The sequence below is a fragment of the Amphiura filiformis genome, chromosome 3 (genome assembly GCF_039555335.1).
Source record: "Amphiura filiformis chromosome 3, Afil_fr2py, whole genome shotgun sequence".
Classification (NCBI taxonomy): Eukaryota; Metazoa; Echinodermata; class Ophiuroidea; order Amphilepidida; family Amphiuridae; genus Amphiura; species Amphiura filiformis.
In genome coordinates, this window is record NC_092630.1 from 9,039,936 (window position 1) to 9,054,705 (window position 14,770).

The 14,770-nt window shown below is 36.2% G+C and overlaps 1 protein-coding gene across 1 annotated transcript in view; it reads left to right on the top strand.

Moving 5' to 3' along the window:
- The window catches only part of LOC140147971 (uncharacterized), a 71,484-nt gene that overhangs the window by 10,224 nt on the left and 46,490 nt on the right, over window positions 1–14,770 (top strand). The window contains exons 6-8 of the mRNA XM_072169787.1: window positions 306–474; window positions 2,037–2,132; window positions 6,417–6,592. Of these exons, the coding sequence (XP_072025888.1) occupies window positions 306–474; window positions 2,037–2,132; window positions 6,417–6,592 (441 nt within the window). The remainder of the gene's footprint in view (window positions 1–305; window positions 475–2,036; window positions 2,133–6,416; window positions 6,593–14,770) is intronic.

A 14,770-nucleotide genomic window follows, 5' to 3' on the forward strand; every position in this document is an offset into this window, starting at 1 on the left:
CTGTAATTTCATATTGAATTTTAACACCGGATTTAAAACAAAAAGTATATCCAAGCACTCCTTTTATATAACATTACTAAAAAAGGCGTGTCTCAGAATAGTGCTGATTTTAACATTATCGATCGACTTTTAGCACGACTATGCATAACAAGAGGATGGTCAAAAGCGATTGAGTGCACTGGTACATCACACAACAACAACAACAAGAGCATTGAATAATGGAAATATCGACCATTTTTAATGATTGAATGAGTTTCGTTTTGTTTTTTTATAACATTGATAATATTAATTTCACTTGTTTTCAGATTCTTGGTATGACAGCCTCTTTAGACGTTGGCCAAGCAAATTCGGATTATCAAGCAGAGAGCAAGGTCCTACAACTATGCGCCAATCTTGATGCAGAGGTCATATCAACAGTCCATAGTAAAGATTGCCTTGAAGAGCTTTCTCAGCACCAATATATACCAACAGAGAGTTAGTATATATTATAGCTTTGAATACAAGAATTGCAGTTATTATGGTTATACTTAGAGAATAAAGGTATTGGTTTTAGCCCCTGGAGTGTATCTATCGTCTCATATAACACGGGCGACATCATTATTTTAAGTAAAACAACGAGGCGAAACCGAGTTGTTTTACGCCAGCGGCTAAAAACAATACCTTTATTCTCATTCTTAAACACTTCAATTCAAATAGAAATATCATAAGTATTACAAAATTTTAATCAAATTAAATCCTACATTTTAAAAGGAACTACCTAGGGCTTAAAATCGATCGGTCCTGTAGTTGCTATGCGCCTCCGATTGGTTCAAATAGCGAGCACGCGTATCGCGTTGATGTACACTCGCTGACCCGTGTGATATCGTGTCTTATCATTCAGTAGACATGAATAACGACATTTCATTGGTTAATAGCCAAATAATATAATTTTGTATTGTTCAGCGTTCATAAATATACAATATATAGCCGTATTATTCAGCTCTTAATCAGTACCGGCAATTAACGGGCCTGCATACTCGCGTTGTATTGTACACTGTGCTGATCGCGTATGCGGTAGAGACGGCAATTACGCGCTACCTCGCGTCGCGTGCTAAGTGTGCGTCGCGCGTTGGCAATGGCGCGCTGTATTACATGGCCTGGCGGTAGTTGCATGACAGAAAACTGTAAAGCATGCATGGAAGAGTTTGGAGTAGGCCTATAACTTGATAATTTTATGATTGTGGTATTATTTATTTATTTATTTATTTATTTATTTATTTATTTATTTATTTATTTATTTATTTATTTATGTTAGATTCATGTCTACTGAATGATAAATTCGTTACCCCTGTCTGTTCATACAATACGAAACATATCACTGGTTTTGAGGTCGTATCACACTCGGCCTGCGGCCTCGTGTGATACGACCTCAAAACCCGTGATATTTTTCGTATTGCATGAACAAACAGGGGATAACTAATAATATCACACGGGTAAAGAACCAATGAGATTGCAGGAACGTTCTCAAGTGTTTAAGAATAATCCATGAAGCTTGTTGACTTTGCTAATAGTTAACACGCAAGAGAAATCTTGGTGGGGGGGTGAAAAAGAATCAACATCATCTGGACTGCTCATACTTAATTCTATTGAACAGGTTTGGCCTACGTACATATTTTAAGCATTTTATACCAAAAATAAAATTGTGCTAGTTTAACCAAAGAGGTAACTTTTCTCTTTCAAGTATTACATTGGTATTTTTCCAAAAATATATTATAGATTACCTAGCCAAGACATCAAAGTGGTTCTTAACTTGGTATTAATTTTTGAATACATGTGGTTTTAGTACCGGAAGTTTGCGTGTCCCTGGAAGATTCCAGTAGACGAAATAGTGGTTGAATATGTTGTGTCTGGCATATTAAAGACATACCTGTACACGAGATGAAATTTCCTGAGAAAAAAACATACAGAATTGTAGATGTCTAGATATAAAAATACTAACAAAGGTCATTAAAACGGTTAGTGTATTTAGAACCGAGTATCTGTTTTCTTCTCTCCAGAAATCAGTGAAGTTAAGGGACGTCCTAATGATCGGTTTGCTGAGGAGATTAACATTATCATGGAGAAAATAGAAAACGTAGTAGAGTGCTCAGAAGGTAGGTTTACCAGCATTGTGAACAGGCAATTTGAAACTTTAAAAAAATTATATAATTGATTTGATTTATTTTGACATACACCTAAATAGCACACGTAATTCATATGCGAGTTCCAAAAAAAAATGCAAAATCACTATTTGATTGGAGTAACGTGTATGGAAGCATAAGTGTATCATTTTGAGCAAAACCCTAGAATCGGTCGCTATACCCGGGTTTCGCCAGCCCATTCTTGGGTTTTGCTCCCCAAACCAAGGAATAGCTCACCAAAACTCAAATCGGGTAGCAATTCTAGGGTTTTGCAGGCCATTCCTAAGAATGGGCAGCAATACTATAGTATAGCCTCCGAATCTTGGGTTTAGCCAAGCAAAACTCAAATCCGGGTAGCTATTCTAAGGTTTTGAAGCCCATTCCTAGGAATAGCCCGCGAAACCAGGGTATAGCCCCCGAATCCTAGGTTTAGCAGGGTGAAACTCAAATCGGGGAGCAATTCTAGAGTTTTAAAGCCCATTCCTAGGAATAGCTAGCAATACCATGGTATAGCCTCCGAATCTTAGGTTTAGCTTGGTAAAACTCAAATCGGGTAGCGATTCTATGGTTTTTGGCTATTCCTAGGAATAGCGAGCAAAACCAGGGTTTAGCCGCAAAACCCTAGTTTCGCTCCCCATTCCAGGGTTTAGCTATGGAAACCTTGAATCGGGCTTGGAAACCCTGAATCGGGTCTGAAAACACTGAATCAGGTGCAATTTGATACGGTATTCGTTGTTTATACGGTCGAACAGCATGATATGCCCGGTGATATTCTGCAAGGATACAAGAGGTCATTTGACCTTTCTATGTTCAAAATATTATGACATGTTAGGCATGCATGCATGTTTGTTCCTCTTTGTCGTTAGTGTATTAATTATCATCATCATCACCATCGTCATCATCATCATCATCATCATCATCATCATCATCATCATGAATCATCATCATCATCATGAATCATCCGTCGACCATCCTCATAGCACCACCACCGCACCAACAAATATCAGATCAAACAATTTACTGCAAGTCCTCAGAGAAAATTAAATTATTAATTATACAAATATTTAAAATCATGTTTTTACACGCACAGCGTATCTAATTACAATTATAAAATACAACTGATAAATTGAGCTGAAGTAAAAATAAAATAGTCTATTAATAAAAATTCCTTTAAAAAAGGAATGTGGCGCCCAATGTGAGCTGGACGGGATATGGTGAATTCCATGGTGATTAGATTTGGTATTATAATGATTTTTTTAGTGTAGTGTAGAAGATGATCAAATACGAGAGAAATGCTTCATGGAATGAAGCTTTCGTGTCAATTTGCGATTATGTGGGGTGGGAGTTCTGGGGGCCGTTGTAGTGAGGATATTGCTTTGGATATTGAATATTGTTGAATTTCGTTATCAGGGCCTAGGGTATATGATGGATAACTAGAAGACACAAATAAGTAAGCTTCCCCCTAGTCATCTATACACTCATTCTTGTCACACGACGAATTTCGACAAAGTCATGTAAACGTAATTTCGTTTTTCACCCGACCTCCGTCCAGAAACAATCCTGAAATGTTGAAAACTTGGGGTCAGCGCACTCATGCCAGTTTATAAGGTATAGGCTACTCTGTGTCTTTTGTAGCCAACCATGTGGCTAAGAGAGGCTAGGAAATACTTAAACTAATACAAAACAATCATACCCTCCTTTCATATCAAACAATACCAAGAAATTGACAGGCCTGTTAAATCAAGGGTAAGATCGATCGTTATTCTTCATGAAACGGGCACAGCCCATTTTTATGTTATTAATTCTGCTAAAAATTAATTAATAAATAACAAAATTACGTCATAATTATGACTTTAAGTCGGCCATAGAACTCTATTTTAAACAGACAAATAGCCATTGGGGTTTCTTTCACTTTACCTTGCTAGGAACCCATCCCAGCAGTTAGGCATATTACAATAAATATTATTTTTGCAAATAAACTTCTGACCTTCAACACAGTCATGTCTTCTAAATTTATTCCTTTCTCTGCTGACCAGGGTTGATTTTCGTTAATTAATGTTTTGTTTTTTATCAGAGATAGTCACCACAAAGATACTGAGCTGTATTCAAGCACATAAACCATTAGTGATTTCATGTTTGGTCAGTGGTTGTGTTGGTCAACTATAATTAATTGGTGTTTGTTTAAGGATTAGGTGCACTGTGTGCAATCACTATATTATCAATAACCTCAATTAAACAATCATAGTGCAAAATTTGACCTTAATTTGCAAAGTATGAGTTTTTGTACTCACATTTTCAAAGGTCATTCAATGAATGCACAAATGTATTGGGGTTAAAGAACTGTGCCCTGATAGATGACCATGTTGTAGATTCTTCACACTGTAAACAACTAGTTCATGTGCAAACATGTTCAAAACATACATAATTAGAATGGTCAAATGTCACCGTCTATCGGGTTCTAAGAGGCGGTAAACTGGTTTAAACCATACAAAGGTCACGGGTTATTTGGTGTTTTTATAAGTCCATTAATTTTGTATTTTAAACAAAGAATATACACACATCATTTTATCCCGTGCATATCAGAAAACAATAATAAAATAAAATCCTAGCATATTGTGGTTTTATTTCTGAGCTGGGCATAATTTTAGCAAAACAATTAAGGAGTAAATCTAGCAAGACTGAAATTAGAAGCTTTTCACAAAGTACATGCCTATATGTGGCCCCTCCGTAGAGGGCGCCACAAAAAGTGTAGGGCCTATTTTGAAAATAAATATTGTTTACACTAGAAAATAGGGAGGGGTGTATTAAATCCTTTATGGCACAGATATTAATTAATCAATTAATTAAATAATTCATTCATTCATTCATTCATTCATTCATTCATTTTCATTTATTTATATATTTATTTATTTATTTATTTATTTATGTATTTATTTATTTATTTATTTATTTATTTACGTAAAGAAAGAAAGAAAGAAAGAAAGAAAGAAAGAAAGAAAGAAAGAAAGAAAGAAAGAAAGAAAGAAAGAACGGAATTTAAATAAATAGCAGGCCGTCTTGGCATGAATATAGTGATGAACATGTTAAAAACAATATCGTGAAAACAATCCAACAATTCACTTCATGTGTTAAAACATAATTTTATTTTTATTTACTAAGCATGGCTTTTTAATACACTTTTTAATTGGGCATGGCCGTCCACATGGTAACGTCATAACATTCATGTCACTACAACAAGGTTAGTTAATTAATGACATTTGCGGAAATTTACCGTATCTCGTATTGACATAATTAGAAGTCCTTCGGTTTTACGAGCAAAACTTCTTTTCAGCTGCGAATCCGGGGTTTAGCGGCACAAGTGTATCATTATCGAGCAAAACTGTGGTTTTGCTGCCCATTCTTGGGTTTAGCCACGAAACCCTAGATTCGCCACCAAAACCTGGGTTTAGCGGCACAAGTGTATCGTTTAGCGAGCCAAACCGTGGTATTGCTACCCATTCCTTGGTTTGGGGAGCAAAACCCAAGAATTGGTCGCTATACCTGGGTTTCAACAGCCCATTCTTGGGTTTTGCTGGCTATTCCCAGGAATGAGCTTCAAAACTAAAATTAAAAATTAAAAAGTGTATCAAATTGCTCCCCGATTTGAGTTTTACCGAGCTAAACCTAAGATTCGGGTGCTATACCCTGGTTTTGCGGGCTATTCCTAGGAATGGGCTTCAAAACCTTAGAATAGCTACCCGGATTTGAGTTTTGCCTGGCTAAACCAAGATTCGGGCTATACCCCCGGGCTATACCATAGTATTGCTGCCCATTCTTAGGAATGGACAGCAAAACCCTAGAATTGCTACCCGATTTGAGTTTTGCTGGGCTATTCCTTAGTTTGGGCAGCAAAACCTAAGAATGGGCTGGCGAAACCCGGGTATAGCGACCGATTCTTGGGTTTTGCTCAAAATGATACACTTGTGCTTCCATAAACGTGGCACGGACGAAGATTTAATTTGGGGCCTTCGATTGACTCTGTTCCTGTTGTCTTAAAAGTGCACAACAAACACAAATGTTCCACTTGAAATATTGGTAAATCCCGTCAAAGGTTGCTTGCTTACTTGCCCGGCTTACTTTGTAAAATGACCACACATGGCTTCCATTTAATCATGTTCGGTACATGTACAGTACTTTGCATAAATCATAAAATGTATATTTTATATTCTATTACTGATGTTAACTGATATAAATATCATCATGTGTTTTTGATAATAGAATGGAAAAAGCTTCAAGCGCACAACCCACAGCTAAAGATACCTTCATCACGTGGTAACCAGACATACGAGCAGTGGGTAGTACAGATGCAAGACGGGATAGCTGTGACAGTGAAAGCTACAGACGATAAAAATACAAGGAGACACAAACTGATGGCATGTACCGATCATCTCAAGGTCTGTACCCACAAAAGATATTTACGGCATCACGAAAACACTTCTATTACCCTTACCATGCTTACCAACAGAAATGAATGCAAAACCTAGTGTGGTGTCTAAGGTATTTGGCTTGTACCTTCAAAATCATACCCAAGTCTTTAAATGTTGAAATAGTTATTCAAAATGCTTTTGCTTATTTTTTTCAACAACACATACATACAAAAATGTGCATATGTCTCTGACACGTATGAGGAGCATTATTTATACATAATTTTATTGTAGTAATTGTTGATATAGTTGCTTTGATATGTATAAAAAGACTGATATGGTATTAGTTTTCTAATTCAAAATGTTTTAAAGCTTTTAAGGGAAGGGGAACCTTTATTGGTTTAAGATATGGAATGTATTCAAACTTACAATGTTAAACACCGTCCCCTTCACGCATCCATGTAAAAAAGTAAGAACATTTTCAACGTAAATGTGAATAATTAAAACAATTAATTAAAAATTAAATTAAATAATAAATTAAAAAACAATTGGTACAAGTAAATTGCGTTGTAAATCCGCATCATGTAAGCAGCGAAATGTGCATTCCCGGGCCGTATTAAACTTCATTTGAGAAGAAACCGTGATTTATGTCAATTATAGTTAACCTACAGAAAACGTGAAAATAACAGGAATATTGCCACATTTAATTATAAATGAGTGTCATGGTATCACTGTAGCTGAGTAGAAGCTTACGGAGCGTTCGTGCAGTGTTCCGAATTCGGCACGGTGAAGTTGGCTCGAGATTAGAGATTAGAGATTAGACATTCGTTATTACGTTGAATATTACACTTTCAATCGTTTTTCTGCATCGATCAAGGGTACTGGAGTCATTTGAGACCGTTTTTGGACTTTCAAAAATTTTGGCCCTAAAATTTCAAAATTTTTGAACTTCGTTATTTGGGCGAATTTCGACCTAAAACCCACTTTTATGCATCGGTCAAGTGTTCTCGAGTATTTTTACACCATTTTTGGACATTCAAAAATTTTAGCCAAAAATTTCAAAATTTTTGAACTTCGTTATTTGGGCGAATTTCGACCTAATAACCACTTTTATGTATCGACCAAGTGTTCCGGATCATTTTGACACTATTTTTGGACATTCAAAATTTTGGCCAAAAATTTCAAAATTTTGGAACTTCGTTATTTTTGATAAATTTCGACCTAAAACCCACTTTTATGTATCGGTCAAGTGTCCTCGAGTATTTTTACACCATTTTTGGACAATCAAAATTTTAGCCAAAAATTTCCACATTTTTGAACTTCGTTATTTGGGCGAATTTTGACCTGAAACCCACTTTTATGCATCGGTCAAGTGTTCTCGAGTATGTTTACACCATTTTTGGACATTCAAAAATTTAAGCCAAAAATTTCAAAATTTTTGAACTTCGTTATTTGGGCTAATTTCGACCTAATAATCACTTTTATGCATTGGTCAAGTGTTCTCAAGTATTTTTACACCATTTTTGGACATTCAAAAATTTTAGCCAAAAATTTCAAAAATTTTAAACTTCGTTATTTAGGCGAATTTCGACCTAATAACCACTTTTATGTATCGGTCAAGTGTTCTCGAGTATTTTTACACCATTTTTGGACATTCAAAAACTCAAAATTTAGCCAAAATATTTGAACTTCGTTATTTGGGCTAATTTCGACCTAATAATCACTTTTATGCATCGGTCAAGTGTTGTCGAGTATTTTTACACCATTTTTGGACATTCAAAAATTTTAGCCAAAAATTTCAAAATGTTTGAACTTCGTTATTTAGGCGAATTTCGACCTAATATCCACTTTTATGTATCGGGCAAGTGTTCTCGAGTATTTTTACACCATTTTTGGATATTCAAAATGTTGGCCAAAAATGTCAAAATTGTTGAACTTCGTTATTTTTGATAAATTTCGACCTAAAACCACTTTTATGTATCGGTCGAGTGTTCTCGAATATTTTTACACCATTTTTGGACATTCAAAAATTTTAGCCAAAAATTTCAAAATTTTTGAACTTCGTTATTTAGGCGAATTTCGAACTAAAACCCACTTTTATGTATCGATCAAGTGTGCTCGAGTATTTTTACACCATTTTTGAACATTCAAAAATTTTAGCCAAAAATTTCAAAATTTTTGAACTTCGTTATTTGGGCTAATTTCGACCTAATAATCACTTTTATGTATCGATCAAGTGTTCCGGAGTATTTTGACACTATTTTTGGACATTCACAAATTTTAGCCAAAAATGTCAAAATGTTTCAACTTCGTTATTTGGGCGAATTTCGACCTAATAACCACTTTTATGTATCGACCAAGTGTTCCGGATCATTTTGACACTATTTTTGGACATTCAAAATTTTTGGCCAAAAATTTCAAAATTTTTGAACTTCGTTATTTTGATAAATTTCGACCTAAAACCCACTTTTATGTATCGGTCAAGTGTCCTCGAGTATTTTTACACCATTTTTGGACAATCAAAATTTTAGCCAAAAATTTCCACATTTTTGAACTTCGTTATTTGGGCGAATTTTGTACCTGAAACCCACTTTTATGCATCGGTTAAGTGTTCTCGAGTATTTTTACACCATTTTTGAACATTCAAAAATTTTAGCCAAAAATTTCAAAATTTGAACTTCGTTATTTAGGCGAATTTCGACCTAATAACCACTTTTATGTATCGGGCAAGTGTTCTCGAGTATTTTTACACCATTTTTGGACATTCAAAATGTTGGCCAAAACTTTCAAAATTTTTGAACTTCGTTATTTGGGCTAATTTCGACCTAATAACCACTTTTATGTATCGATCAAGTGTTCCGGATCATTTTGACACTATTTTTGGACATTTAAAATTTTGGCCAAAAATTTCAAAATTTTTTAACTTCGTTATTTTTGATAAATTTCGACCTAAAACCCACTTTTATGTATCGGTCAAGTGTCCTCGAGTATTTTTACACCATTTTTGGACAATCAAAATTTTAGCCAAAAATTTCCACATTTTTGAACTTCGTTATTTGGGCGAATTTTGTACCTGAAACCCACTTTTATGCATCGGTCAAGTGTTCTCGAGTATTTTTACACCATTTTTGGACATTCAAAAATTTTAGCCAAAAATTTCAAAATTTGAACTTCGTTATTTAGGCAAATTTCGACCTAGTAACCACTTTTATGTATCGGGCAAGTGTTCTCGAGTATTTTTACACCATTTTTGGACATTCAAAAATGTTGGCCAAAATTTCAAAATTTTTGAACTTCGTTATTTTTGATAAATTTCGACCTAAAACCACTTTTATGTATCGGTCGAGTGTTCTCGAATATTTTTACACCATTTTTGGACATTCAAAAATTTTAGCCAAAAATTTCAAAATTTTGGCCCAAAAATGCATTTTTAGACATTCGAGATTAGAAATTAGACATTCGTTATTCCGCAGAATGTCGATCTAAAACCACTTTTCTACACAGATCACGTGTCCAGGAGTAATATGACACCATTTTTGACCTTCCTGAAAATAGTTGACCCAAAAATGGCATTTTAGAAATTCGAGATCAGAAATTAGACATTCGTGATTTTCGAAAATTGTCATATAAAAACTACTTTTCTACACCGATCAAGGGCCATGGAGTCATCTGACACCACTTTTTGACATCAAAAATATTTTGACCCAAAAAATTGTATTTTTATACATTCGAGATTAGAAATTAGACATTCGTTATTCCGCAGAATTTCGATCTAAAATCCACTTTTTTACACCGATCACGTATCATGGAGTCATTTGACATCATTTTAAGACATTTTTGCACTTTAGACATTCGAAACATTTTGACCAAAAAATCGAAGCATTTTGACCAAAAAAATCTAAATTTTTGGACATTCGTTATTTCGCAGAATTTCGATATAAAAACCACTTTTCTACACAGATCACGCGTCCAGGAGTAATTATGATGACACCATTTTTGACCTTCCCGAAAATATTTGACCCAAAAAATTGCACAAGACACCACTTTTTGACATCAAAAAAATTTTGACCCAAAAAATTGCATTTTTAGACATTTGAGATTTGAAATTAGACATTCGTTATTCCGCAGAATTTTGATCTTAAATCCACTTTTCTACACCGATCACGTGTCATGGAGTCATTTGACATCATTTTAAGACGTTCGACACCACTTTAGACATTCGAAAATTTTGACCAAAAATCTCAATTTTAGACATTCGTTATTTCGCAGAATTCCGATCTAAAAACCACTTTTTTACACAGATCACGTGTCCAGGAGTAGTAATATGACACCATTTTTGACCTTCCCGAAAATATTTGACCCAAAAATTGCATTTTTAGACCTTCGAGATTTGAAATTAGACATTCGTGATTTTCGAAAATTGTCATATAAAAACCACTTTTCTACACCGATCAAGGGCCATGGAGTCATCTGACACCACTTTTTGACATCAAAAATTTTGGGCCCAAAAATTGCATTTTAGACATTCGAGATTAGAAATTGGACATTCGTTATTCCGCAGAATTTCGATCTAAAATCCACTTTTATACACCGATCACGTGTCATGGAGTCATTTGACATCATTTTAAGACATTCGACACCACTTTAGACATTCGAAAATTTTGACCAAAAATCTCAATTTTAGACATTCGTTATTTCGCAGAATTTCGATATAAAACCACTTTTCTACACAGATCAAGTGTCCAGGAGTAATATGACACCATTTTTGATCTTCCCGAAAATATTTGACCCAAAAAATTGCATTTTTAGACATTCGAGATTTAAAATTAGACATTCGTTATTCCGCAGAATTTTGATCTAAAATCCACTTTTCTACACAGTTAACGTGTCATGGAGTCATTTGACATCATTTTTAGACGTTCGACATCACTTTAGACATTCGAAAAATTTTGACCAAAAAATCTCAATTTTTAGACATTCGTTATTTCGCAGAATTCCGATCTAAAAACCACTTTTCTACACAGATCACGTCCCAGGAGTAATAAGACACCATTTTTGACCTCCCCGAAAATATTTGACCCAAAAAATTGCATTTTTAGACATTCGAGATTGGAAATTAGACATTCGTGATTTTCGAAAATTGTCATATAAAAACCACTTTTCTACACCGATCAAGGGCCATGGAGTCATCTGACACCACTTTTTGACATCAAAAATTTTGGGCCCAAAAATTGCATTTTAGACATTCGAGATTTGAAATTAGACATTCGTTATTCCGCAGAATTTCGATCTAAAATCCACTTTTTACACCGATCACGTGTCATGGAGTCATTTGACATCATTTTAAGACATTCGACACCACTTTAGACATTCGAAAAATTTTGACCAAAAATCTCAATTTTAGACATTCGTTATTTCGCAGAATTTCGATATAAAAACTACTTTTCTACACAGATCACGTGTCCAGGAGTAATATGACACCATTTTTGACCTTCCCGAAAATATTTGACCCAAAAAATTGCATTTTTAGACATTCGAGAATGGAAATTAGACATTCGTGATTTTGGAAAAGTGTCATATAAAAACCATTTTTCTACACCGATCAAGGGCCATGGAGTCATCTGACACCACTTTTTGACATCAAAAAAAAAATTTGACCCAAAAAATTGCATTTTTAGACATTCGAGATTAGAAATTAGACATTCGTTATTCCGCAGAATTTTGATCTTAAATCCACTTTTCTACACCGATCACGTGTCATGGAGTCATTTGACATCATTTTAAGACGTTCGACACCACTTTAGACATTCGAAAAATTTTGACCAAAAAATTGCATTTTTAGACATTCGAGATTAGAAATTAGACATTCGTTATTCCGCAGAATTTCGATCTAAAATCCACTTTTTTTACACCGATCACGTGTCATGGAGTCGGGTGCAGGGTGTCAGTCCGAAACGTCCTTAGTCCGAAACGTCTTCAGTCCGAAACGTCGTCAGTCCGAAGTGCAAATTTACTATATCTGGGGGTTCGTCAGTCTGAAAGTCATTTTAGGTTCGTCAGTCCGAAAAAAAGCTTCACTAGTCCGAAAATAAAAAACACGTCTTTAGTCCGACACTTCATCAGTCCGAAGTCTTCAGTCCGAAACGTCTTTAGTCCGAATCTGAAAAGCACGTCTTTAGTCCGAATCTAAAAAGCGCGTCTTTAGTCCGAATCTGAAAAGCACGTCGTCAGTCCGAATCTGAAAAGCACGTCGTCAGTCCGAATCTGTAAAGCACAGCATCAGTCCAAATTTGACAGCCACGTCAATATAATAAAATAAAATAAAATAAATGGAAAACAAAATTGAATCCTCGCTTAATTTTTGTATTGAGTTCACAGATAAGATATGAAACATAAGCCTAACCCGAACCTTAACCCTGCCCCTAATCCTTACCCTAAACCTAACCCTAACCCTAACCCGAACCTTAACCCTGCCCCTAACCTTAACCCTAAACCTAACCCTAACCCTAAACTAACCCTAACCCTAATCCGAAGCCTAAGCATTATCTAATCCTAGGTTCTTAGGAGTTGTTCCGGTGCCTAACCATAACCCTGACGCGAACCCGACCCCTAACACTAGACCTAACCCTAACTTCTAAACCAAGCCTATACTAACCCTAAGCCTAATCCTAAACCGAAGCCTACCCCTAACCCTAAGCCTTCCCCTAACCCTGAGTTATTTCGGCGTCTAATCCTCACCCGAACCCTAAACTTAAGCCTAAGCCTAACCCTAACCATTACCAGGGTATACCCGTCAATCCGAAACACCGTCAGTCCGAATAACCGTCAGTACTATTTTTAGGATTACTAACCCTAACACTAACCCAAAAATTCGGATTGACGGTGGTTCGACTAACGGTGTTTCGGACTGACAAGGAGACCCCCATAACCGATAAGCCGAAACCTAACCCTAACATTAACCCTAACCCTGAGCCTTACCTTAACCCTAGGTTCTTAGGAGTTGTTCCGGCGTCTAACCCCAAACCTGACCAGAACCCTAACCTTAACCGTAACCCTAATCCTTACCCTGACCCTAGTTTCTTAGGCGTTGTTCCGGCGTCTAAAAATAACCCTTACCCGAACCCTAACCCAAACCTTAACCCTAACCCTAATCCTAAACTTAAGCCTTAACCTAACAATAACCATAACCATAACCCCACGCCTAACCCTAACCCTTACCTATATCCTGACCCTAATACTAAGTCCAACAAGGAGCCAAACCCTACCCTTAATCCTAGTCCTAAATTTAAGCCTAACCATAACAATAACCATAACCCTAACCTTAACCCATACCCTAATCTTTAACCTAACCCTTAAACCTAACCCTAACCCTAACTCATGCCCTAACCCTAATCCTAACCCTTACCCGAACCCTTACCCTAACCCGAGCCTAACGTAGGCACCATCGAGTATAATTGTGCCTATAGCGCCAATTATAAGGCTATCAGTATTAAGGTCAAGTTTTGACAACAGGTTAAGATTCTTAGGTGTTCTTCCGGGGTCAAACCCGAACCCTAACCATGACCCTGGTCTTAACCCTTACCCCAACGCTAAGCCTAACCCTTAGCCTATAATCCTAACCCATAGCCTACCCCTAACCCTAAACCTAATCCTAAACCGAAGTATTACCCTAACCCTAGGTTCTTAGGAGTTGTTCCCGTGTCTAACCCTAACCCTGACCCGAACCCGAATTCTGACCCTAATTCTAAACTTAACCATAACCGTAACCCTAAGCCTAAACTAAAGCCTAAACTAACCCTAAGCCTAAGTCTAACCATAATCCTATACCGAAGCCTAACCCTAAGCCTTACCCTAACCCTAGGTTCTCAGGAGTTGTTCGCGTCTAATCCTAACCCTGAACAAACCCAAACAAGAACCCGAACCCTAACCCAACCCCAACCTTAACCCTAACTCGAACCTATACCCTAACCTTAATTTAACCCTAATCCTAAACTTAACCCTAACCCTAACCTATACCCTAACCCTGATCCTAAACCTAAGCCTAAACTAACCCTAAGCCTAAGTTACCCTAATCCTAAGTCTTACCGAAGTCTAACCCTAAGTCTTACCCTAACCCTAGGTTCTCTACCCTAGGACTCCTAAAGGGGTGATCTCTGACCAAAGTTTTAAAATACTTGTGGAAATAATTGTAGTGACATTGTGTGAGTG